The sequence below is a fragment of the Osmerus eperlanus genome, chromosome 9 (genome assembly GCF_963692335.1).
Source record: "Osmerus eperlanus chromosome 9, fOsmEpe2.1, whole genome shotgun sequence".
Taxonomy (NCBI): Eukaryota; Metazoa; Chordata; class Actinopteri; order Osmeriformes; family Osmeridae; genus Osmerus; species Osmerus eperlanus.
Genome location: NC_085026.1, coordinates 9,805,131 through 9,831,737, shown reverse-complemented (window position 1 = coordinate 9,831,737; position 26,607 = coordinate 9,805,131). Strand labels below are relative to the sequence as shown.

Genomic DNA, 26,607 nt, shown 5'->3' with positions numbered 1-26,607 from the left:
CTGTCTGCTGTGTTGAATTGATAGCACTGCTGTAGATAAACCGGACCTGAAAACGTGGACGGAAATAAACCATGGAGAGGACTATTACGTCGTTAAAAACAGGAGCCTTACTTTGTCGATTGGACTGCAAACATTGGCCAGAGAACATTCCAAACAACGTTCTAGTGTTACATGTCAGATCAACCTCTTTTAGGGATGCCATTGAACCAAGGTGTTCAACACAGGTAAATATGTTCTTGAATATTTGACTGAGTCTGAATGGATTCAACAAATCAAATGAACACAAGGTAGTAGTTGGGTTCCTGGCTGCAGCTCACGTAGGCAGCTCATGTCCAGGGTATAGCTCAGTTATAGAGCATTGGACTGCAGTTCAAGAGGTCCTAAGTTCAAATCCTCTCTTTGGATACAAACGTCTGCTATACATGAACGTAGTATTATTCTGTACATTTTCCCCTTCCAGTTAAGGAAAAGAGAAATATCCCCCCCTGCTGGTGACGTTGTAGTACTACAAGGCCAGGTCCCCAACCCCCAGCTCTGTGTGTCATTGGCAGCTTATCAGAGGCCTGTGAAATTGAGTGCAAGAGGGCACTCTAAACCTGCTCTGGGCCCCCATCTCCCCTCCACCCGTCTGCTCTCCGCTCCACGGCTGGAAACCTCTTACTGCCTGATTCCTCTTGCCAGGCAACAGACATGCTGACAGACAGGTGAAGGCCGAGCAAGAGAGAGAGAGAGAGAGGTGAGATAAGGAGAGGACAGCAAACAAGGGAAGAGAAGAGTGCGAGCGAGCGAGCGAGAGAGAGGGTGTCATATGGAGAAGAGGGCAAATAAGGGAGGGAGAGAAAGGGAAAGCAAGTGCAGCGGACTGAAATGCAGACCCCTGATTGGGCGGATAAAGAAGCTGTGGTTATAACTCCTCTTTGATGGGACATGGGCCTGGACCTCAAATCCAAGGTTTGTATTAAATCGACCGTGAAACATGCAGTCAAACCAGGGAGCTGTGGGCTTAAGGATACAAAGTCCAAACGATGCGACTGGCTCCCTCACAAAACACACACACACACACGCTTACCTGGACCACCTTGTAGAAGTAAGCGTACTGGCGCGCTGTGTTCTTGTACTGGCTCAGCACGTCCTGCACGGCCTGCGTGCCCAGCAGGTGGCGCACCTCCTCCTCCTCGTAGTAGAGTGGCGTGTCGTACTCGGAGGGCAGAGTCTTGATGTAGGGCAGCCACGGCGAGGCGGGCTCCGAGCACTCGCACAGCAGGTGCAGAGCCAGCGTCACGTTGCCCATGGCCTGGAGGATGCGGTCCTGGCTGTACAGGGGGCCTGGATGGGGAGAGCATTTGACTCCAGATTAAGAAATTCCCCCCCAAAATATTGTGTTGGATGTGCCTGTGATATGGGGGCACCGTGGGGGTTGGCACTGTGTTGGTCGGCCATGGAATAGGGCACGCCCTGGCCAGCACCAGGGGCAAACGCCCAGCCGAGCCTTAAGTTTCCAGGAGGCTATTCAAGGTTATTTATTTATAGAAGTGTCTCAATGTGTGTGCGCGCGTGTGTATAACTGATTTAAAACCACATGGACGTACCCAGGACAGAGTTCTTAGCTGACTCCACAGTCATCAGCATACTCCTGGGGATCCACAGGAACAGCTCCTCTGCCTGCCAACACAACATATTACACCCCGTTTACATTGGACTCCTTAGCAAACACAACTCCAAAAAATTCTTAACCTTAGTATTGGCTACGGTTGGCCATTGATCAGCCTCCAGAATGGGAGCGAGAGACAGGGAGGAGGACAGGAGCCAGATTAGCACGCCTTTGTCGCATCGACCGGCCCCAGGGGCGGGCATTTTTGAAAAGTCGATGAGGGCTGATTGGGGGGTCATTAGGAGGAGAATGCCAATGAGGGCACCTCCTTCCTGGCTCTGCTAATGGAGGAGCTGATCAATCTGTGGTATTCACTGGGGGGGGGGGGGCATCAGGTCAGCTAATCGAACATCAATGAACATGTGTTGTATTTGGTACTGTAGAGTGTGTCTGTGTGGGGTGGGTGGGGTGGAGGGGTTGTACTCATAACCGTGCTCTGCAGGGCTGTTAAGGACGCACCTTGATGTCCCTGGTCGCGCGGAGGCCGAAGCCCTCGTCTCCGAAGTTGGCGACCTGGAAGCCGTCGCAGGAGGCCCCGCTCTCCTGGGCCCAGGCCATGAGCTCAGAGAAGTACTCCTCCCTGGTGCCCTCAAACATCACGGAAAGTCCTGAGGGGGGGGGACGCACACGTTTCACCTGTCTCTTGTGTGTGTGAATTGGTGATAGTGAGTTTGAGTGAGTAAGTGTTTGCATTTGTATGTATGTATGCAATGCATGTATGTATGTATGAGTGTGTGTCACAGCCTACCTTTCTGTTTCTTGCGGATCTTCTCCACCAGGGCTCGTATCTGAACATACTCCTCCCACTCTTTCCCTGGAGCGGGGGCAGCACTGCTACACTCTACACACACGCAGGTGCACACACACACACACACACACCTTAGTAAGCAGCTTCCTCTTACAGCTTCAGCTGGTACACTTTTGATCAACGTGTCAAAAGATGGCAATTAGGCTACATAGTAACAACTGTTATTATGCCGTTCATATTATCATTCATCTGAGAATACAATTTGATGAACTTCGTTATCAAGGGTTCAAAGTAGAGTAGGACATAATCAGTTCCATCATCAGGAACGGAAACTGATCTTTATAAACCCCATGTGGTCATTTCAATACTCTTAATGGAGATACATTCCAGTTGAAACAGCACTTAACTAACATGACCATCTTATCTGAATACAAATGTTGGGTTCTTGCTTCACCAGATGTTCATTCAAGGAAGTGAGGGAGGAAGTGGTTAGGGAGTGTTTCAACAGGCTGATGGTGAGGAAGTCCACGTACTCTGTAGGAGTTCAGAGATGAGGCTCATCATCTCCTTGGGGGACACCACGGCCGTGGCGCCCGTCCCTGACTTCTGAGTCTTCACTCGACTCTTCTTTCCCATGGTGCAACTGGACAGCAGGGCAAGGGCAAAGGGGCTGGGGAAGAGATGCTGCGAGTTGTTATTCAGTTATTCATTGACTTACTGCCTTTAGTCATGGGGTCTCCAAATGTTCCTGGAGAGCTACCTGCCTGTTGGTTTGGGCTTTTATGTTGTTGTGCACCAGCTAGCAACAACACCAAAGTAATGGGGAAATAAAACCTGGAATCAATTCACCCATAGCCTGGCACTGCCAGACACATTTGAAAATGCGTTTTAGTGTGAAACCTCTGGGTGTTTATCAACGGCCGCAGAACAAAACGCCTCAGGACATAATTGGATGGATACAATCCAACAGAGCAACGAAACATCTTGGATGTTTACAAAACTTCCTCAACGGCACTCCCCTGTAGCCATCGTAACAACCCCCCCCTCCCCATATTAGATAAACAGATGTGAGTGGCTCAGCACTACTCAGGCCGGGTGGAAATCAGTTTCAACGGGAGGGTGGCCAGACCTGTTCAAACAAATGCAACATGAGCTTGCAGATTCATCTGGTTCCCAAAAATGTCTGGCATTGTTCTATGCAATGTGCACTAGAGGGCACAAGCGAGCGACTCTTACGAGTAGTCTGAGCTGAGAGTGACCAAGAGTGGCAGGCTATTTGTTGTTCATCTTGGCACAGGATATCCATTCAAATGTCCTAGCTTTCCTTTTGGAAATGAAGGGGAAAAAACTGGTGATGGAAACTCAAATTTACCATGACAAAGTTTGAGCACTTGACAAGACATAGGCTCAAACTAACCCAGTTCAGGGTTTTTTTTCAGCCTTTGCAGGCAACCGGCAGCACATTTTGACACACAGGAATTTGTTTTTGTCATGAAAGAAACACCGCCTGAGAAAATGTCTCATCATTGAAGAAATATATTGTGCTCTTCCATTCTGAGTCAGGATTTTAATTTCACGATCACTGCGTTGACCTAGCATTGCAGTCGATCTTGTGACACAGATACATAGGGTATTTATTATGAGGACCCACGTTTGCTACTTCCTTGTTGCAGCAAGAGTCAATTTGTCTATAGGAAAAGAAAATAGTCCTGATGGTAGACTGACTCAGCTCAGGAAAAAAAAGTTTTCATCGAATGACTAGGCAATGTTATTTCAATGTCTGCTTCAGTTAGTTTCTCCTACATTTTTCAAATGTAGGAGAAAAATAAGCAAATCAAGGATGTGATCAATCATTCCTGCTCAGCTGTGACTATCAAAGCCCACGCTGATGCTGACCTCCAGCAGCAAACTAGTAGGCCTACATGTCTCCTGAAAGAGTGGGACACAGAATAAGTCAAGAGTAGTCTAGTCTCTCAGGTTATAACACACATGGATTGATTCTGTCAAACTACACTTTAGCCCTGGCCTAGGCTACACGTGTGAAAGCATGGCAGATACAGTAACATAGGCTAAAGTTAGCCTAGGGTTAAGCGACACGGACAATGCGTTGGGTTAAGCAGTGTTTGTAGCGATGTAGTAATTATGGCTTAAAATAGACAGTGTCAATTGTCAGTTTACACTATAAATCTGAACCTTAGACCATTTCCACTGGCCATCTTAGCAAGTGGGCTAATGTTTATCTGTCTAACCCCCCTGCAGCTGCTTATCTCTCTCTCCCCCCCCTCTCTCCCTCCTTTCGTTCGTCTCTCTCTCCCCCTCCTCTCTCAGACCAACCCTACCTCCCCCCCCCACCCCCTCATTCTCACTCTGTCACCTGCTCTTCTTGCAAGTCTTTGCTAAAGCTAAAAGCAGCGCCACTGCTACAGGCCAAAGCAGTGTGTTGGCAGAGTGAGGCCCTTCTGCAGTCCAAAAACCAGTCGGTTCCACCCCTCTAGAGAATAATTTGTCCCTAGAGTGTGCCGGGAATGTCACAAAGGCATGCAAGTCTATATTGATATCTGATGCCTGGATAAAATAGGTCAAAAACACAGACTTCAACTCCAGCAGATTTGTGAGGATGGGGGCTATATGAAGCACCAGCTGCTCAAGGCAAACAGACACCCAAGCGCAGCTCTTGTCACTTTACAACATGTTGTATCCACAGACTCCTCAAAATGCTGCTGGCAAAACAGCTGTGTCACCCATTCCCCAGCAATATTACAGCCCAAATCCCAGTTTTGCCTGATGCTTTGCATTTGACTTGAAAGTGCAAGTTAAGATGGAACTAAACACTTCAGCATCACCTTGGGCAAAATTCCCTGTGTAGTGGGAAAGATATGAGCCATCAAACAACTTTCAGGACATGGAGATAATAATGTGCACACAACTTACACAAATGTATAACATTGAGGTCTGAAAGCTATATTTGAAAACTCAGTTTTACTCTCAAATGTTCAGAGAGCTACAATACTAATTCAAGAAGACATAATTGTGAAGACAATAATACTTGAAATGGTTAACACAATCATGTTTAGAACAACCGAACACTGTGCACACACACAATCTCACGACCACTAACACTCAATCAGACAAAGCTTCGCACTCCTTTCATAATTTTTTGGGCAAGGGCCACCGCACGGCCATAGTTCAATCTGGCAATGGCTGAAAGCCTGCCAAAATTCCACTCCACCAACATAATCAACTATGCACCCATTAAGGGCGAAGAGAACACTGCTGTCTATGTGGTCGGACCAAACTTTAAAACCCGAAAGCCGAGGACTGCCATCTCGGTGTGAAAGGGATTCTTTAATGAAGTCTCTCTGCCAACTGACAGCTATCTAACAACGTGAATAAAACATTGTGAGTTTTATCATGGTCTAGTTTCACCATAATAATAATAATAGCTAATCTATTTTGCATGGGAATATCGTTGATATTAGTCAAGCGAGTACTAATCTGTGCTATTATGGATGTTAATCAGATAATTGGGAACCAGGTAAACTAACAGTAGCGGGTGTTTCTTAACTTCACATAGCACACTAGCTATCATGATCACAGGGGAAAGTACCAAACTAGCCTAGGCTAGCTGGTTACCCAGTAGCTAGCGAGCTGAATCACGCCCATCAAATACGAAATCTAATTGGACTAGATAGCTCAACCCTGCTAGCAACACACGAGCCCATTCATTTAAAACGACGTGGTTTGAATTTACATATGCTAGCTCACTATTGTACATAACCGATAACGATTCGCTCACCTAGCTAGTGACAAGCTGAACTGAAGTGGAACAACCAGCAAGCATTAGAGTTAGCCAGCTAGCTAATCTGACTGGCTCTTTACTGTATTATGTTGTTCCCTCCCTGCCTGTCTGGTTCGCCAGTTTGCAAGCAACACTTTCTGAGCAGCGATGCGTGCAATAGTGATGGCAGGCAGCTAAAGCTTCTAAACATTTACAGATGAATAATAATGATTGTGCGGACATCATTTATTTTAAAACACTTTGCAGAACAAAGTTACCTTCTAATTGACAGCCGATCCTCCTGTCAGACTGGAATTCAATCCTCTTCCACAAGGTACAGCAGTGAAACCGAACCTGATGTTGAATTTTAAGAGCCACGCCCGTAACACAGTTTTGAAAGGATTTGATTGGAGCAATATGGTTATACGCCCACATAAACAAAACCTTGATTCTGGAATCCTATTTGGTACTGAACGATGGAAGTTGCTTCATTAGTTTTCGGTTGGATGTAGCAAGAGCAAACGTCAAATGAATTGGTCAAAATGGCCGGCAATATTTCCATACTGCATTGGCCAGTTGAACTGTCATTCATTTCATCGAGAAATTATACATTGGTTTACCATCCATAAACATCCCCCTATGGTTGTTATCGGAAGTTTACTTTAGTGGTATTAAAATTACCATACATGGTAACGATTTAGACTATATGATTAGTTGAAAAAGATGTCAGTTGTTGATAAAAAAAAAAAGCCCATCCTACGCTATGGGTGCCCATAATTTACAGGCTGGCGGTCATAAAGTTGCACAACTCACTGTAAACATTGTTTTGTGACTGGTTGCAGCCGGGAAGAAAAAGGTAGACAAAACAAGTCAAGGAAGTTGCTAAACAAGCACATTTATTGGTTACGATTTGACTTTACATGCTGCTTAATTCTCACCGGATAACCGGTGAAGCTGTCATCTTATCATTCGTTATATTATTGCTGTGTAGATGATCATGTTCTGGGTACGATCGGTTGACTTGGTAGCTTTCGGTCGTCGCAGGTCCTTGTTTTTGTTCGGTTGTATGTCTTGGTGTTAGTTCAATTATTTCCCTTCCTCTTCGTGACGTCACTTGGATGCAATATTGTTAATAAATTAAATATGGCGCCTTACACTCAATTTCCAGTGTAAACTGTTGTATGGATTCATATTGCTTTCATTGAATGGATGTTTTACTCGTTTTAGCCCAATATTGTCCGTGCTATTTTTTTTTGGCAAAGTAGGTCGTATAATCATTCCTCTCTACTACGTAACGTAACGGACGGAACTAGCAAGTCAGCTAATTCTAGACGCTAGCCAGCTAGCTAGCTAAAGGGGTTTCAGTCAGTGACTATATAGACCACGCTTCTGTATTAAATTATTTCAGTTCATGAAAGACTACCGGGAGAATTCTATCCCTGTCAATCCAGCTGCAAGTCTGGATCACATAAAACCATGCTGGTATTGGGACAAGAAGGACCTAGCACATACACCCTCCCAGTCGGAGGGACTGGACCCCGCCACAGAGGCGAGGTACCGGAGAGAGGGTGCACGGTTCATCTTCGACGTGGGAACTCGCTTGGGACTGTATCCTTTCTTTCCGCTGTGCTGAACTTTCCATTAAATAGTTTTAAGAATTCATGTTTAACTGTTGTTATCTACAAGTACTTTTGGGTTTTTTGAAGTACTAATGATTTAAAGCATTGTCCTACCAACCTTTTTCCAGAAACAAATTTGCGTCCCGATACAGAGTGGAGACTTGTGAAAATACAGTGTCTTCCCAACCAAGATAAAGTTTAGAGCACAAATTGTTAAACAAACTCCCTAACCCCGTGCCCAGACACTATGACACACTGGCAACAGGAATCATCTACTTCCATCGCTTTTATATGTTCCACTCTTTCAAGCAATTCCCCAGATATGTAATTACCGTGTTCACTGGACACCTCAAGTTATGAATAAAATCTAAACTAATTTGCAATACATTGTACATTGCAATACCTTGCTAACCCACAACATGTATGTTGTGTTCACAGGTGACAGGGGGTTGCTGTCTCTTCCTAGCAGGGAAAGTAGAGGAGACCCCAAAGAAATGCAAAGACATCATCAAGACAGCTCGCAGCCTCCTAAACGACATCCAGTTTGCCCAGTTTGGAGACGATCCAAAGGTAAAACATACACCATATGTTTTTTGGCAGTGATGTGTTTGTATATGCCAGGTGCAGATCCCAATGTTGTTTCTGTAGGAGGAGGTGATGGTGCTGGAGAGGATCTTGTTGCAGACCATTAAGTTTGACCTGCAGGTGGAGCACCCCTATCAGTTCCTGCTCCGCTACGCCAAGCAACTTAAAGGTAATGAGGCACAGCTGAATCATTCATTCTACGTGGGTATAAGATTTCATTTGTTTTTTTGGAAACCTTTTGAAAAACTGAGGGGGTTTGTTCCAGGCGACAAGAACAAAGTGCAGAAGCTAGTTCAGATGGCCTGGACCTTTGTGAACGACAGGTGAGTGAAGAATAGTCCAGAATGAGGATGATCTATGTGCATCTGTGTGTTTGTAAACATATCCGTGCCATAGCATGAGGACCACTTCCAATATGGACATCAACATCTGACCTTCCAACTAAATGCTTGTCTGGTTGTGACTTGATAACATCTATAAGTTCAACACCAGATCACTTGTAGCTGTCTGCCCAAAACATTATCACTATGTATCAAGCGTCTGTGTAACTATCCCAAACTATTATTAGCACTGCACTTGTTGTGTTAGACGTAACATGCGTATAGTCGAATGGTAGTTTCCATGAGATCTAGAATAGACTGAAACCTGAACAAACTTGGCCTCCCCATTGTTTTGTCCCTGGATCTTGGCAGCCTGTGTACCATGCTGTCGCTGCAGTGGGAGCCCGAGATCATCGCCGTGGCGGTCATGTACCTGGCGGGACGCCTGTGTAAGTTCGACATCCAGGAGTGGACGTCCAAGCAGTCGTCACGCCGATGGTGGGAGCAGTTTGTCCAGGATGTGCCCGTGGAGCTGCTGGAAGGTGGGCGGGGCTGGCGTCCCGGAACACTTTTACTCAAAAGTAAAAAAAAAAGACAAATGAAAGACGTCAACCTCTCTCTCTCTCTCTTAACCCCCCAGATATCTGCCATCAGATCCTGGATCTGTACTCCCAGGGCAAGCAGCAGATGCCCCAGGGCGTGGTGGCGGTGGGCGACAGGGAGAAGACGCTCCCTTCCTCCTCCTCCACCCCCACCCCCCAGCAGCTCCAGCTTCTCGCCCTAGCCCAGGCCAGTGCCAATCCTTCCCCCGCCCCTCCACCACCACCCCCGCCTCCACCTCTTGCCAAGAAAGCCTCCCCACAGGCCAGCCCCCCACGCCAGATCAAACGAGCCCATGTGAGTGTGCATGTCGTTCGACAGGGGCCCGCTTCGGAATGTACAATTGAAAATGGACACAATTCTGTTAAGAAAACATTACAATATGCAGTGTATGATCACTACAGTGCTTTTTTGTGTGGGTATAATGCATACAATTATTACTGATATAAATGACTTTCTTGTTCTGTAGCCATCTCCTCAAGAGGAAAAGACATCTGGTAAGCACTTCCCTGTTCATGACTTTGATTTGAAACAGTAGACCCAGTAAGCAAGTCTGCAGACCTGTACAAGATTGTGACTCCTATCGTTGTGTCTGTCCACTCTCCCCTCATCCCCAGAGCAAGTGAGCTCCAAGATCCCCAGACTTGAGGCCCCAATGCCCCCCCTGCCCACCACACAACCTCCCCCAGGTGAGTTCCCTCTTTGCCCTTTGATCAGCCAGACATGGGAAGCGAGGACCCACTTCCAAGAGTCTTAAACTTCTCGCTTTCCCTAATTCTGTGCCAAAAACAAACAAGAGAAACACAGCCGCTTGTGTCCAGTGAAAACCCTTAACAAAATTAAGGAAGCAAGGTGGGAATACTGTTTTAAGTGTCGAAATTCTTCCCTTCACAATAAGAGTCCTTCTTCTCCTAGATTACTGATGAACAACCTGCAGAATATACTGCTCACCATTCAGTGGCTCAATGACTGTTTATCTCTTAGTAATGTCCAGCCAAACGACTGTCCTTCAGGGGTTAAAGCCCACTGGCTCAGGGAGCAGTAGGGGCTCTCATTAATTAGGCCCACTCCCCAAAAATATTATCACAGATTTACCATGGTCCCAGGTAATCCCCCAATCTAAGCCCCCCCCCCTAGAGTGCAGCTTGTCTCAGGGGGGATAGACACAGGGCATTCCAGAGGAAACATTATACTCAGCAGGAACATGCACATGCATGCAAATAGACATACATCTGCTTCTCATTTGGTTAATGGAGTAGATTGACACAAGATACACACAAATGTACACCCACGCTATAGGTGGATTAATGGGAGATCCTCTTGCATTGCCACGTAGTGGCTTGAATCCAGACCTTTACCGAGGTCTGAGTGGTCTGACCTTCTCACCAAATCTGATAATTGCCTTAGAGCCCTTAGAATTTCTCTGAGTAGCTAGGCGGCTTGTTTACATGACCTAACTGGGGACGCTCATCACTTCCGTGTGTGTGTGTGGCTTTTAGGCACGTTTGAGCATCTGTGTGTTTGACATGCTGAATCTGTTAGTAGGCTGTTGAAGCTGTATCGTTTTTTATAAATTGCCAAAAATCATCTTCTGTTTTTAATTAGTCTTGACCATCTGTCTGTCCATTCCTCGGTCCCCCACAGACCGCAAGGCCCTTGCCTCCCACCCTGCTGCCCCCCTCCCTGGGGAGACTGACGCCCATGGAGAACCTGCTGAGGCCCCCAAGGCCCTAGCGCCTCCCCCTCCCCACTCTGCTTCCCACCACCAGCCCCCACCCCTCCCCCATCGCCCGCCCCCCCCGCCCCCCTCCTCCTACATCATGGGCATCCCCACCTCCAGCTCCTACATGTCTGGGGAGGGCTACCAGAGCCTGCAGTCCCTGATGAAGACCGAGGGGCCCTCCTACGCCGTCCCCGTACCCCCCTCCTATGGCCCTCCGCCGGGCTACCACGGTCATGTCTACCCCCCCAGTGCCCCCCCACCCCCCGCCGGCTCCTACCCGCCGCCCAGCCTTCCCCCACCCCCCTCGCCTGCCTACCCTCCGCCGGGCTACAACCACAGTTACCCGCCTCCGCGCATGCCTCCAGGGCTGCCGGGCATGGGGATGCCCTCGTCTAGCTACCCCGGTGGACAGAGCCAGGGGCCCCCTCCGTTGCCTCCCGGGATGCCCCCCATGGGTGGAATGAGTCGAGGAGCTTGGATGATGTGAAATGGGGGGTTGATGCTACGACTGGCTGTGCCAACACTACATCACCATCATAGTACAGTAGCAGTATTTTGGACATTGAAGGGATATGTTTTTCCCCTTTTACCATCTGTAAAAACTAAATCCAGTACGTCAACACCCATATACTATGAGTCTTATTATAAGCTGTCATTGCACTGGTTCGTGGGAATGTTGTATTTGTTAGCCGTGTAAAATTGTTAGCCTATTGTGTTGAATAGGGTTAAAGATTTGACCAAAACATGAACAAGGCAGCTTCACAGTAGTTATGTAGTCATTCCCTTTTTTACACGAGATGCACTAAAATGTGTTATATCTATGCTACTTCTTTTAGCATTTTAGCCTGAACCAATACACCATGTCAAATTGTACATGTGTTTGAACACTTTAAAACACACGTAAGCTCTATTTCATACATGTTACTTATATGTATTTTAAACTAGTTAACAACAGATGCATGCAGATATCCAGGAAAAATGTGTTTTGAAATCACTAACTCTTTGTTCAGTTATTTTGGCTATGACATGTTTATAGTTGTTCATTAGTTATAAAGTGTGAATAGTTTGTGTAAAAAAAACAAAAACTTTTAATTAAAATATTTTTTTTAAATAAATTCTTGTTGACTATGTGTAACTGGTATGTCTTTACCCTATTTGAATCCCCAAATCTTTGAGGTAATGTCTGGTCTAACATCATTGGATAGGCCCATTACTCAGCTATGTATATTTGATAATTCCAGTCATTAAGGTCAGTTGTTACTCAGAGTAAGAGGAAGGCAGGTTACATTAGCAGATCATTTGAGTATGGGCTGTTTGGATTCATTGTTTTACAAATAACCACAAGAGTGCGCCCTAATCCAGAAAATGTACACACTTGCTATGTTGCATGAGTTCCACATGGGTAGAATGCATGGGCACAAGTACCCATGCATAATCCCTTGCTGTTACTAATTTTCTCATGACTCGATCTTGGAACCAGATTTTCTCTTTTTAAAATCAGTTTAGGGAAGATGAATAATTGTGTTCCAAAAAGTTAGTAATTATTGGAGCTTCCAGCTTGGTTCCTTCTCTGTAGTAGCGTTCCCAGTATATATAATTGATGAACATACACAATTAGAGACTTACACTATACTTTTACAAAGGAAAGTATACTTAAATTTTATTTTTAAAATCATCTAAAAGAGGCTTTCTTAATCCATTTATCACACTTTTCATAAATTGCTAAAATATCGATGCATTTCAGCTACATACAGCTTATGAAAGACAAAAATATATAAAGGCATGCTATTTTCATATATCCTACAGGAGAACAGTATTTATTTACAAAGCACTGGCTATATCCTAAAATACATGTTCACTGTGTCTGGGATAGAGTGAGGCTAAGAAGAGAATATAGTAGGTCATTGCAGGTTCTACGTCAACACATCATGTTTTGACAAAAGAAGCAGTGCATTTGAAAGTAACCATAGGAAAATTGTCAAAACTTTTCAATTGTCACTTTGTGCTTTCAAATCAACAAATATAAAAGGTCAGTAGTCGCATGTATATAGCAGATGTTTCTAGAAGGTCACTTTTGAAAAATTGATTTTAAATGTGTGTATGGAGTTATCCAAAAATGCATTAATTAGGTGTGTTTTCAAAAGACCTGATCACTGTCCTTCTGTTACCCAAAAAATACTGTGCAAGACAGTATTATTTATTTTAGCAATCCTCAATTGAAATAAGTATTTCCATATATCAGGTGTACCGATACAAATGTTACCTTTCTTCTCCAAATGATTGCTTGTCTTTTGTTCATACGGCTCGTATATGCTAAAGGTCAGGCTCATATAAACATCACTAATAAAAGTCACCTGCTGCATTCTGAATCTCACTGAAACTCAGATACTCATTGGCCATTCCTCAAAACTGTATAATCTCTCATCCAATGAGCAAGGAATGTGAGTACAGTAGGTACTTACATTCCCTTCTGAAAAATACAAGTAGCACACATACAGTGTGGAACCCTATTTAGAGTGACAATATGTCAAACTTAAATTCTGAAAAAAAAAAAATCTGATTCCTTCTATCCATCTGACAAATGACCATTTGTCAAGATAACATACAAAGAGAGGGAAAATGCAGCAAGTGTCTTTCATACATGTTTGAAATGATCTATTCCGAAATCTATCGGTATCCACAAGCCCTTTTACAGTTTGTAAGACTTCTATGAAACTTCATACATAACTTGTCACAAATCAGTTATGTGACTTACAAACAACCTAGACAGAAGAACCTCCATTCCATGTCCAAACTTTCTACACGTATGAGACCAGTTATAGAATACATTTCTTAGATTGTTATAAATCTTCATAACATGTTAGGTCAGTTCTATGATGCTGCTTTACAGGGTATCTGATGGTCTGTTTGTGAAACTCACATGCAAGATCCATAGAAACTGCAATCAACTTATAGAACCAAGCTGAACAGAAACCATCTGCTTTCATATGAGTTATCATAGAGTACTTAGTCACTATGATGCTTCATGGAGAAGTACAATGAAGTCTTAAATCACATTTCATCAACTCATTCTAGCTCTCTGCTAAGTCCTGCTAATAACCTTCGATGCACTTGAAATCCAACAAGTGTGCATACTGTTGTCTAAACGTATACTTTGGTTCAGTATACACAGGACTCAGCTAACCCACCTCAATGTGTAGAGCACACTAAGATGCCCAATGCTGTTTTCATTACCTACTTATAACACTTCATAAGGTACACATAGATCTCCAATGAGACTTTAGTTATAAGACCTCATTACAGGTGGAATAACAAGATATTACAGGTATGGAAGTCGTATACCTTCTCATTTATTAATATAAGAGACACCCCCCCAAAAAAGATTCTCGCATTATTATATTTCAAAAACTTTTAACGATTGTCATAGAATATTTATAGATTGTATATCAAAGTCCCTTTTCCCATACAGAAATATCCTTTCTCTTATCATAAACATCACTGCATCATTTGGGAAGTCTTTATGAATCACCAGCTTTTGGATATTCTAGTTTGATAGGCTAACCTCTTACTCGAAAGTGAACTTTTAAACTCAAAGGATGCAACCTAATTTGGTGCACCACCTAGATAACAGTGGTAACAAAGATGGCCATAGAAGAAAACTGTGTTTCAAAATATTAGTGCTACTTTAAACAACATACAACATATGGTGCTGCATTTTAGGTGTACACAATTAGGGTTTTTCTGTCTACATTTGTATATTTATGTTTTAGGTGAAGGGCTCTACGAGTACTTGACATTGAACTGTATAGAATATAAACCTATGGCTTGCTACTATACTGTGTATTGGGAAAATATTATATAACAGTACATTCCCATTTGTTTACTTTTGATCAAATCTGTGTTAGGTGTTGTTGAAGTCACAGAGCAGTTGAGTAGTCCTTTTTTGAAGAGCTGTCAAAAATCGGTATTTGAAGGAAGCAACATGAGCGAACTGTGTTTCAGTCCATGTGTGCCTAGAAAAGGGCTACGAGCCCATGTTGAACACTGATAAACAACAACACTGGTGACCATAAGGAAAAACTAAAGGTCTCGGTAGAGTTGCTGATTGAGAAATTCAGATATTGAAGGAGTCGCATGTTGGATAGCTTGTCTGTCATTGAGGTTTAGACTCTGTGATGCTTGAAAATGCCTGGTAAAACCATACAGGAATAGAAGAAAAATGTTCTCAAAACCTTTTTTTCATTATGGTGTATGTTCCCATATCACCTTCCCTTCAGGTCAACTATAATGTGTGCTTAGCTGAGAAAAAGAATCACATATGAGCGTTAACACAATAACAGCCTTGTCCAGATGTCTTCCACTTTCCACTCCAGTCAGAGATGGTCACTGCCCAGGCATTTTGGAATAGTCGCTTTGGACCAATGAGTGAACTGAAGCTGAACATCATGGATGTTGGAGAAGTGGGGTAGGGATACGACAGGTGGGGTGGTTGATCATGTGAAGGTCACACACAGTGCCCAGGAACTACGGTGGTGTTTGTGTTTTTAGTTCTATTTGCTGACGTCCGTGGGTTTCAGACACACGTGTCTTCAGGACTACAAAGGCCCCTTGAACTGGTTCCCAGAGAGGTGCTGTCGGATAGAGGGCTTGGATCCTGCAGCATCTCCCAGCTTACGCCACACCACCTGGGAACACAAAATGAAAGGGCAAAGGGGTGAAGGGGACACAAAACAATGTTACACCACACTTCATATCATGCCTGTGAATTCTGAATGTTTGGCGTTCTGAAGTGAGAGAAAGGCTGTGGTGAGTAGTGAATTTGTCCTCTGAAGCTTAACGGGCAGGAGACGAAAATAGCGCATCTCATCGATGGCGTCCCAATTAAAACTGTGCACCCGTTCACAGCGCGCCAAAAATGTCCACAATGTAAACTCCCACACACTCTGATCATATGAAAACAACAGGGGCGTGGGAGAGGGGGGTGACTAAAGGTTACACAACACCCACTATTGAGGCTTTGCTGGACAACATGAGTCAGAGAGGGATTACAAGTGAATGAGACCCAATGTAGCTAAGCCTCATTAGTAAGCATAATGTAGAAGTCTGTATGTATACATGAGAACAGAATGTGAATGATGGCATTGTGCATCCATGTGCCCTCTCTTTCTCTACCCACTGGGTTTATGCTTCTCAGAGGTCATGAGGTCATGGCACACAGGGAAGATCCTGTGTGTGTGCTTCTGCCATGTCTGTCTATGGCTTCTGGCCTACAGGGGCCCAATTGGGACCATTGTGTGCTCCTACCAAGTCATTTTAATTGTGCCAACAAGTGGGATGTACAAACTACAGCCCGTGTACTGCAGCCCTTTAATTGAAGTTAGCGCAAGGAGGAAGATAGAAAGTGAAAGGGTGGATTAAGGGAGGCGTGATGCAGAAACGTAATTAAAAGCCCCCCCCCCCAAAAAAAAAAAAAAGCATTAAACAAACAGAGTGGGAGATATAGAGAGAAAGAGAGGAGATAAAGGGAGGGAGAGGATTGGATGGTGGGAGACAAAGCGACCGTGTGATAAAGAATGTCATCCTTACGTTACACATCTCCCGAACTATGGCTTTCTCTTTCTCACTCAGGTCTTCATCGTAGGCCTCCAGCTTCTGCTTGTCCAGGTTTTCATGGACCTCCAGCACCTGCACACACACACACACCGGTTATCTTTTACAAACACACTTTATGGACACATGCACACACGCAGAAGTAATCTAGAATGCCAAGTTAAAATGTAGAACCTCAGATGTAATCCAAACTCTGGAAAGTGAGACATACTGATACCTTCATGGCGTGGACCACAGCTTCAGGTTTCTGGCTGGCAGGAAGGAAGCCGGCAGTAGGGGAGGGCTCACCACTAGGAGGCCTTCCTGAGCCCTAGGCCGAGGAGGGACATGAGAGATGAGAGTCACATGGATGAAGGTGAACACACGTACACACACCAGTGACAAGTGACATTAATGTTGATGACAAGATCTTGGCCAGTGTACAATCACACACTTGTCCACACTCTACTGCGGTCCACACACAAACACTCGTTTATAGACACATACACACACACGCACACATCCTTGCTGAACACACAGAGCCCATAATCACAACGGGAATGAGGTTAAATGAGCTCATTATGACCCTCCTAGGCCTGCTCCCCTCTCCTCTGCTAGCCCAGCTGGGACCCCTTTGCCCTCCATCTCTCCCCAGCCCCCTGGCTCTGTCCCTGTCTCAGGGTCACAACTACCGCTCGGACCCACGCACACAAAGGGGCCTTTGAGAGAGCGGAGGAGGACAGAGAGAGTAGGGGCTCTGGAGCTCGCTAGCATTCTCCTCCACATACCATCCCTGGCTCAGCTGCAGTCCCCTGCCCACTCCCACCTCCCCATCCCTCCCCAGCCCCAGCCCCATCCCTCCCCAGCCCCAGCCCCATCCCTCCCCAGCCCCAGCCCCATCCCTCCCCAGCCCCATCCCTCCCCAGCCCCATCCCTCCCCAGCCTCAGCCCCATCCCTCCCCAGCCCCAGCCCCATCCCTCCCCAGCCCCATCCCTCCCCAGCCTCAGCCCCATCCCTCCCCATCCCTCCCCAGCCCCATCCCTCCCCAGCCCCAGCCCTCCCCATCCCTCCCCAGCCCCATCCCTCCCCAGCCCCAGCACTCCCCATCCCTCCCCAGCCCCATCCCTCCCCAGCCCCAGCACTCCCCATCCCTCCCCAGCCCCATCCCTCCCCAGCCCCAGCCATAACTCTAGCCTAAACCCATAGAGCCCCTCTTTAGCAGTGAATCGACCTGAGCATGCAATACAGGTGTGTGTGTGTGTGTGTGTGTGAGTGTACAGCATGTGTGTGTATGAGAGTAGGAGGTAACTGCAGAAAAGCCATAGGGAACATGTTGACCACAGTGTGAGCAGCACACACACACACACACACACACAGAGCCAGCTGAATCTGCAATAAACACAAAGGAGTGAGTAGTGCACCTGCTGTAGCTGCATTATAGGACAGGAACAGGAAGAGCCATCCCTGTATCTGTCTGAGGTTAACATATCAACACACACACACACTCACACACACACACATACACACACCTGTCTTATTTTACTTCATCAATACACACACGCGCCTCCGGTTACGATGTCAATACAGAGACAGACACCACTGAAGGAGAGGACAATGGCAACGATCGGTAGAAAGCCATGGGGGTGGTCATGTGCTTCTAACACACTCTCATTAGAGATTGGTCACTCTAAAGGGACGTTCTTATCTTAGCTGTTTAGCCTTTTGCTCGCTGAAACCAGAGGAAACGGTAGAATGTTGACTGGTGGGATTCTAACTCCCTGATATTCAGTTGCGGCTCCTTTTGTCACGACTTTGCTTCGGCACAATCAGTGGGTCGGCTAAATTTAGCAAGGAAGATGAGTGTGTGTGTTAGAGAGAGAGATCTGAGTAGACACTAACTGTAGTTTGCACACACACTCTCTCTCTTTCTTCTCTCTATCTCTGTCTCCACAGCTGCAGCTTACGTCAAACATGCCTAATTGCTCTTTCCTTTCTATGGAGGTGGATCCCATAGTGGTTACCGTGACAACGAAAAATAGGCTCCTCTCTCATCAGGACCAGATGAACACTGATTACCTTCCTCCTCCCATTTTCTCTCCTTTCCTCTCCCCTCCCCTCCCCTCCTCTCCTCTCTGCTCCACAATTGTCTCGTTTCACTCCTCTTTCTGCATGACTACTGATAACTTCTCTGAAGAGAGGAAGGGGACAAGTGGAGGATTAAAGGACCAGAGGATGAAAGAGGAGGAATAGAGTTTTGGTAGAGAGAGGGAGAGGGGAGATAAGGAAGAGGAGAGGTGGGGAGGATTGGAAACAAAAGGTGATAGAGAAGAGGGACGAGAAGCAGCGAGGGGCGGTGGTGGTGGAGGGGGGGGGGGGTTGGAGGGGGGGGACGTGGGGGGAGGGGGGGTGACGACAATGCTTTGCCCAAGGTGTGCTCCAGTGTGGGAGGAGGATGAAAGGGAGAGAAAGAACAGAGAGAGTCATTGCCTTTTTGAAAGAATATAAGGGGGAGGGGGGGGATAGTTTTGTTTGGCAATCCAAAAGGATGTCCTTTACAAACGATAGAGGTGGATCCATACAGACAGAGACTACACCAACAGCTGTGGCCTCACAAGGAACATTCACATGAGCAGAGAACACATTTTTACTGGACCCTGACGCACTCTCGGTCTTCTCCTTGCTGGCTTTGATCCCACAAGTCTCTGACCCTTGACCTCAGCAGGAAACGACAACAACAATTCAAATGCCTAATCTAGGCTCACGCCTCCACCTCCAGCGATGCCATTGCGGCGGTGGAGGGGGGGGGGGGGGGGGGAAACGTTAAATCTGCTGAGAATCTGCTCAAAACAGATCATCCCCTTTGAACTCAGGGGAAGCTGTGGGATTGGCAGTGTTAGGGGTCAGGGGAGCGGTGTGGTGTTGAGACCACATGCACACACGGGCATGCTTTCAGACACAGACACATTGCGATGAACTCATGACTTGTAATGACACACAAAAGCATTGCAGAGCACATCGCCATCCTACATACATTCTGCAGTGAGTCTTGGTACTGTGTGAGTGAGGAGAGCTGAGACTCGGAGTGGTAGAGAGACAGCCCCTTCTTCAGTGTCTTCAGATCCCCTCCGTTTGCCTGGAGAGAGACAGGAAAAGACCGAGAGAGAGAGCGAGCGAAAGGAAGAGGGCGCAGAGAGAGACCGAATTAAAGATCAAGAGATATAGATTGAAAGAGAGGGATTGTAAGGGGGGGAAGAGGGATGGAGTGGATGAGAGGAGGGCAGAGGAAACATAAATAAGAGGGGGGGGGGACAACGAGAATACGTTTTTCAAAATGACTCATATTTGTATTTATTTAGATGAGACTGAATGTGCTTTGATGACTCAGGTCAAGCTTACAAATGGCAGAGCTTAGCTAGAGGGTCAGTTAGCCGTTGGAGGGAAAGTTGAAATGCCAGTGTGCATCGCTGAGTTGACGAATACCACTCTATAAATGTCAGGTCTTGTTTGGCATCGCAACATACAGTGGTAATGAGGGAGAAGGAGGTAAATGCTGCAAATTGGACAATGTTTTCAAGGCAAGTGTTTGTGTGTGTGTGTGTAGGTGTGTGTGTGTGTGTGTGAGAGAGAGAGAGAGAGAGAGAGAGAGAGGGATAGAGAGAGAGAGAGAGAGAGAGAGAGAGAGAGAGAGAGAGAGAGAGAGAGAGAGAGAGAGAGAGAGAGAGAGAGAGAGAGAGAGAGAGAGAGTGTGTGTAGGTGTAGTGTATGTACAATGCAAGCGCTTTCTACATCTTCTGTGCATCTTCCTGTCTGGCCATTCACCCATCTCTGAGAAACATTCCCTCAGCACTGATGCAATGAGCTCCCTCCATACTCCGCACCCAGGACACACACCTAGCATCAAGCAGAAGCACACACAATACCCCACACAAATTGTTTGGTGTGACTGACTACATTTTAATCAACACTGTTTGTTTGGATTTGGATTGACTGGCTATCTACAAGGGTCTGGAACATTCAAGACCATTCCTTGGTAAATACTGCTTGTAATTCCACAACCTAGACAATAAAGCAGTCTCCTTGTTAAAGGGGCCAGAGTTCACCCTCAGGTAAAGTGGGATATGGGGCAGAGGTTAAATACCTCCTACGTGGTGGCTCCCCCTCCCACTCCTCGAAAACACAGAGGAATAAACAAACGAAGCTCTTAGAATGACCAGGCTGAGGAGGTCTGAAAGGTAAGGATCCAGCAGAGATGAAGGGAAATAGGACGAGATCCAAACGCGTCATCCTCTTTTACAGAGAGATAACGCTGCATGCTGTTTTCGAAGTTACAACGCAAAAGCCACGTTGAGAACTACTTGCGACGGGAGAGACTTACAGTGTCAATAAACCCCGAGAGAAAACCTTCAACCTTCCAAATGCACTGTCATGCCTTCCTAGAAGACCTGTCACCTGAGGGTGGATGTAGAGGGCTCTAAGAAGTTGACGTGTACTTTGAATCCATTGAACATTGTGTCTTTGTACTTGTTTCATGTGTGCTGTAGACTTCTGCAGGCTTGTGTGCACACCCTGCCCCTCTGTGTGTGTGTGTGTGTTTGCTAATGGCCTTTAAGAGCAAACACTTTAACCTTTAACTGAAGTTTAAATACAGCGTGAGGGTAGTTATGGTTATTAGACTGTTATAAAACTGTGTGTGTAAATATAGAGATCACACAAACCCTCAGAGTTGTATGGAGAGACATCTATGTGGAAAGGAAACTGGAATTCTCTGACATAATTCTCAGCTCTTCCAGCTGAGAGCATAATAAATAGTGTTTGCATTTGTCTGATCAAAACTCTTGAAACTCTTTCTCTTCTGAGAGGTTTTGGTCGTGTGCCGGGGTATGTGAGTGTCTGTGTGAGAACGATAGACAGAGAAGGGAATTTGCTTCTCAATATAAAGTGAGCGGTGTAGCGGTGGTATTCTGCACAGCCACTACAGTACGCTGTGTGTACATGTGTGTGTTTGTGTGTGTGGGCGTGCGTGTCTGTGTATACGTGTGGGTTTGTGTGTGTGTTTGTGTCAAATCCAGTTCTAAATATAGAATGTGTTTGTTCTGTTTGTGTGTGTGTGTGTGCGTGTGTGTTAGTGTGTGTGTGTGTGTGCATATCCTTGTGGAATGCTTTCATGAGGACACAAGGCCCCAGACAGCGTTCTCTAAATAGGAGGCATGAAAAATGCAGGTGATGTTATTTCTCCTCGGTTTCTACAGATTCTTTATCTATGTCCCCCTATGAATAGTTAAAGCTCAGGCCATTTCACTGTACTGAATAATGCACTTAAATCACTTCCCATCCACCCAAAAGGAATAAACAAGCTCTCTCTCTCTTTCTCACTCTCCCTCTCTCTAGTTTCTGTTACTGATCTCTCTAAAGAGGGAAGTGAAGTTAGGAAAAGTCTAGTACAAACACAAACACAACGGAACTAATATTTCTCCTTATATCTTTATATCCATGTATCTCTCTATATAGTCCCCATTTCTCATCTCCTTGCAGTGTACAACTCTACTGCATGCATATTCACCCCCCCTCTTTACAGTATACTTTGTTCATAGTAATGGAGTATGGAATGCATGTGTGTGTGTGTGTGTGTACGTGTAATGTGTGTCACGCGCCCTGTCATGCTCAAGAGTGAAAGGGCAAGAGAGAGAAATAGTTTGGAGAGACTGTCTCTGTTGAAGAGAGGTTAGGCCCGCCTCACTTCCTCCTATCTCTGTTGAAGAGAGGTTAGGCCGCCTCACTTCCTCCGGGTCGTACCTGGCACAGCAGCTGCTTGTTGTCGTCTTCCAGCATCCTCACCTTGCTCTCCAGCTGATGGATGTAGCTGGAGGACACATCTGGAACACACGGAAACAGACTGTTAGGCATCTGCAGGTTTCAAATGCACCGTTAAACCCTCACCTCTAAATCTTTAACCCTGACCAAAAACAGCATCTGAAACCTGTACTGTATCTATCCTCCTCTTCTCCAAGACCCTTTAATAAAAGCCACTGCTGATATGAAAGTTCCTGTTTTTGATCCATGGATGCTTAGTAGTGTCCACAGACCTGCAGAACCAGTGATCGCAGGTACGAATCCCCGTCCTTTTGGATAAAACTGTTCTCCTGTCTGCTAAAGGAAAAATGAAATGACTACATATTCGTTCACCGGGGTATCAATTTTCTTTCTGATTCACGTTGAAAATATACCTGAACACTGTCCCCGGTTTCAAAGCAGTACAAATGCCCCTTTCACATTCTAAATTCCGTCTCTCCCATTAACCAACATGTGCGGCCATATTGACTCTGATACCAAAACCACAACACCCAAGCCATGTTGAGTGAGCGAAAAGTTTCACTCCGGCCAGAGTAAATACCCATTAATGTGAGTACACTGTACCCTTGGTTTTTCTCTATTCACCCCCTGATTGACATGTTTGTGTGGTGCTCAACGCCCCTCAAATCCTTAATCCCCCTCCCCCCACCCAGCCTCTATTGTTGACACTCTTCCCATGGTGATTAAGCAGAAAGCTGCTAATCCAAAAATTGCTCTCTTTTAGCTCTGCAAGATGCCGATACTCAGCCCTATACACTAAACATCACAACGCTCTATCCTCGCTCAATTGGCAATTTAAGTTGAATACGTGGGCTTAAGTGATGGAGTTTCACCCACTGGGAAAATGGGTTTGGGATTAGACGAGCGGTGCTCGTGTCGTGGTTTAATTGTTTGTGTAAACAAACAACAATAGAACAACAGTGCTTAGGATGCAACCATACGGTACACACACATAAAACACACATAAACACACACAACGGCCCCTTAAACATGCTCCCTCAACCGTTTCAGTGGTTTTCTTAATGAGAGGAGAGGCTCCCATAAGAGTAGGAGGGAGGGAGGGAGGGAGGGAGGGAGGGATGGAGGGAGGGAGGGAGGGAGGGAGGTGACTGATAGTGCAAACTCGTCCCCCGCCATTTCCTTCATGCGACGGACAGACCCTAGAAAGGAACACACCTGTTTTCGTAAATCTACTTTTAAAGAAGGAGAGACAGAAGGGGAGAGAGAGAGAGAGAGAGAGAGAGAGAGAGAGAGAGAGAGAGAGAGAGAGAGAGAGAGAGAGAGAGAGAGAGAGAGAGAGAGAGAGAGAGAGAGAGAGAGAGAGAGAGAGAGAGAGAGAGAGAGAGAGAGAGATGTGGCAGCAGGGCAAAGTGCAGGTGGAAGGAATAAACATGAAAGCGATAGATGAGAGACCGAGGGATAAATGGAAGGCAGGAGGACACGGAGACAGGAGGCAGAAGAGGAAGCCGAGACAGGGAGGCAGCAGAACTAATGCCTCCCAGACGACCAGCCGGAGGAGCCCACTGACAGAGCCCCTACACCCTACACACTATAACCCCATGTCTAGCAAATCTGTCTCTCTTCATTTCCCTCATGGCCAAACAAGCAACTTCATGCCATGTTGTGTGTAGAACCGCGATCCACATAATCCCCAATAAGGGTGTTCCAAAGGTCTTGTATGGGTGATCTAGAGATGCACAACTAGCGAGCCATAACATCAGACTAACCATCAAACAACCCTAACCATATCCCAGTAGACCTTACCCAAACCAAAACTGGCCATAGGCTATCCACAAGTAGACGACACCGTCTCTACGTCCATAAATCATCTCCAGGGGAACATTGTTTCAGTATTGGTCCCTGACTACAGAGGGTGAGCCAGACCATCCAACCCTGAGGTGTCATCCCTAGCCATGATCCTAGATCTCACCCCCTACACCCTCTGATCCTAGACTAGGGCTACCTGCCTATGTGACCAGCATGTGGCAGTGTTACACAGTCTGCCTAGGGCAGATACTACTGCATTGTCGGGGTTTATTGGCTGTGGATTGCAGCTGTCTGTCCTTTCTCGAAAGCGAGAGGAAGAAAAGAGGAGGAACTGATGGTGATTAACTTGATTCACCTCAATAGATTATGATGTGACTCTAAGGAGAGAGAGAAGGAGAAAGAGAGTGAGGGTTGGGGAGTGAAACAGGGGGGGGGGGGGAGGGAGAGTCAGAGAAGAGAGAAATGAGAAAGAAAGAGATGAGAAGAACTAAAGTGAGAAAGACAAAGCTAAAAGAAAGAGAATGGGGAAAAGAGAAGGAAAGAGACAGGCTCCAAACTGACAGAGGAAGCAAAGCGGGCTGTGTGAGGTCTCTCTCCAAAAGAGCAGGCGAGGTCAAGTGAGATAATGAGAGAAGACGCAAGAAAGAAGGAGAGAGAAAGAAAGAAAGAGGACAAAACAACATTGAGGAATGGCCAGTGGGACTAAGCCTCTTTGCCTTCCTTGTGACCCTGTAATCCAACTAGAGTACAGCCTGGTCACCTGACCTGCAACCAGCAGCACTATGCAAGCCGATTACCAAACCACACCAGACCAGACCACACTCAACACACCAGACCAGACCACACTCAACACACCAAACCACACCAGACCAGACCACACTCAACACACCACACCAGACCAGACCACACTCAACACACCAAACCACACCAGACCAGACCACACTCAACACACCACACCAGACCAGACCACACTCAACACACCACACCACACCAGACCAGACCACACTCAACACACCAAACCACACCAGACCAGACCACACTCAACACACCACACTCCACCATACCATGTCACAACACACAAGACCATTCCCCCACACCTTACCTAACACACACACACACACACACACACACACACACAGAATGTACAGTTGACTACATGGATGCTACTACTACACTTCCCCCCCTCCATCTTTTTCATCTCTTCAGCCTCTCTGTGACTACATCCCGTCCAGTACTACACTGATCTCAGCTCAGACTGATTACAATACTCTAATCCATCTTTGATCATAATCTGGACCATAGCCTAGGGAAAGCCTGCCACAGAAAATGTGCAGAACACAATTGTATAGGTGATACATACCTATATGTATAGGTATAAACCTAAACCTAGGTCTACAAATGTTCTACCAACTTGGTAACACTGTTGAAACACCGTACAGATTATGTCCTCTGATGGAATACTGGCTGCCTGGGTCCCTGACCAAGATTTTGTCCTGGTTATGTAATAAATTAAAATCAAATTAGACCCCTTCGCCCTTCTCAAATACCCCATGCTGTCACAGAGGTCTCATAAAACACACCCTGTACCTCTCTCTTTTTCTTCCTCTCTCTCTTTCACTCCCCCCACCTCCCCTCCCCCCACCTCCCTTCCTTCACACACAGTATGAAGTGCTTGTAAAAATATACACTCACAAGCCCTCCCCCTGGCCAAACTTACATGCTCTTTATGAAATATGCATGAGTAGCACTATTCTTCTGTTCTCCAATTCTCCATACACGGATGATGAGAGGTTTAGAAAAAAAACACATATACTATCTCTCTCCCCTTCTCTCTTTCTCGCTCTCTTTAACCCCCCCTCCCCCCTCTCTCTCTTTCTCTTACCCTCTTCCTCTCCGTCCTTTGAGAAGTCTCTGAGGTAGAGGCTAAGGAATGATTTCAATTACATTTAGCTGGGGAGATAAAGGGTGGGGGCTGGTTACACACACACAAGGTAGGCGCGTCCAAAGCCAGGGACTGATTTCAATTATGGGAGAAGGAGGCAGGGCTGGGGCTAGCAGGGGCCACTAGAGCAGACAAACACAGATGTATTGTTCCACGCCCCTCTGCTCTCCTCTCTTTACATTACTTTCCCTCTCTCCCTTCTCCCCAGCCCTCTCCCTCACTCTCTCTCTATCTGCTCTCTGCAGTCACTCCAAGGCAGGTTAGACAGGCTCCAACCCTGCCCCCTGCTCAGTGTAGAATACTGTATCAGTCTTTCAGTTTCTTGGTTCCCTGTGCCAGGGAACCCATCCTATTCTACACACACTACTGTTGATACACACAAACACACAACAGGGTGGTGACAGACTCAACGGCTGGTGAGACTGCCTATGGCG

At 46.1% G+C, this 26,607-nt stretch overlaps 3 protein-coding genes across 4 annotated transcripts in view; 1 reads left to right on the top strand and 2 right to left on the bottom strand.

The window, feature by feature from the left end:
* Positions 1–988: 988 nt before the first annotated feature.
* Positions 989–6,620, bottom strand: setd3 (SET domain containing 3, actin histidine methyltransferase). Its single transcript, XM_062469764.1, has 6 exons — positions 6,456–6,620; positions 2,933–3,069; positions 2,400–2,492; positions 2,111–2,259; positions 1,590–1,662; positions 989–1,326 (listed from the first exon to the last, which is right to left on the bottom strand). Exons 2-6 carry the CDS (start codon positions 3,033–3,035, stop codon positions 1,004–1,006), a joined length of 741 nt encoding a protein of 246 aa, XP_062325748.1. The 5' UTR covers positions 3,036–3,069; positions 6,456–6,620; the 3' UTR covers positions 989–1,003.
* A 221-nt stretch (positions 6,621–6,841) lies between these two features.
* Positions 6,842–12,154, top strand: LOC134026789 (cyclin-K-like). 2 transcript variants are annotated; one of them, XM_062469747.1, is made up of 10 exons: positions 6,842–7,785; positions 8,039–8,120; positions 8,235–8,366; positions 8,445–8,550; positions 8,647–8,704; positions 9,074–9,243; positions 9,342–9,598; positions 9,771–9,798; positions 9,919–9,990; positions 10,907–12,154. In XM_062469747.1, exons 1-10 carry the CDS (start codon positions 7,589–7,591, stop codon positions 11,509–11,511), a joined length of 1,707 nt encoding a protein of 568 aa, XP_062325731.1. In that variant the 5' UTR covers positions 6,842–7,588; the 3' UTR covers positions 11,512–12,154. The 2 variants fall into 2 exon arrangements, with proteins under 2 accessions (XP_062325731.1, XP_062325732.1); XM_062469748.1 differs by having other exon boundaries at positions 6,844–7,785; positions 10,946–12,154.
* Positions 12,155–12,646: 492 nt separating this feature from the next.
* ccdc85ca (coiled-coil domain containing 85C, a) overlaps positions 12,647–26,607 on the bottom strand; it is a 33,809-nt gene continuing 19,848 nt past the window's right edge. Inside the window, exons 2-6 of the mRNA XM_062469760.1 lie at positions 22,408–22,487; positions 19,646–19,747; positions 16,852–16,944; positions 16,611–16,709; positions 12,647–15,709 (exon numbers count right to left, since the gene is read on the bottom strand). Of these exons, the coding sequence (XP_062325744.1) occupies positions 15,620–15,709; positions 16,611–16,709; positions 16,852–16,944; positions 19,646–19,747; positions 22,408–22,487 (464 nt within the window). The 3' untranslated portion in view covers positions 12,647–15,619. The remainder of the gene's footprint in view (positions 15,710–16,610; positions 16,710–16,851; positions 16,945–19,645; positions 19,748–22,407; positions 22,488–26,607) is intronic.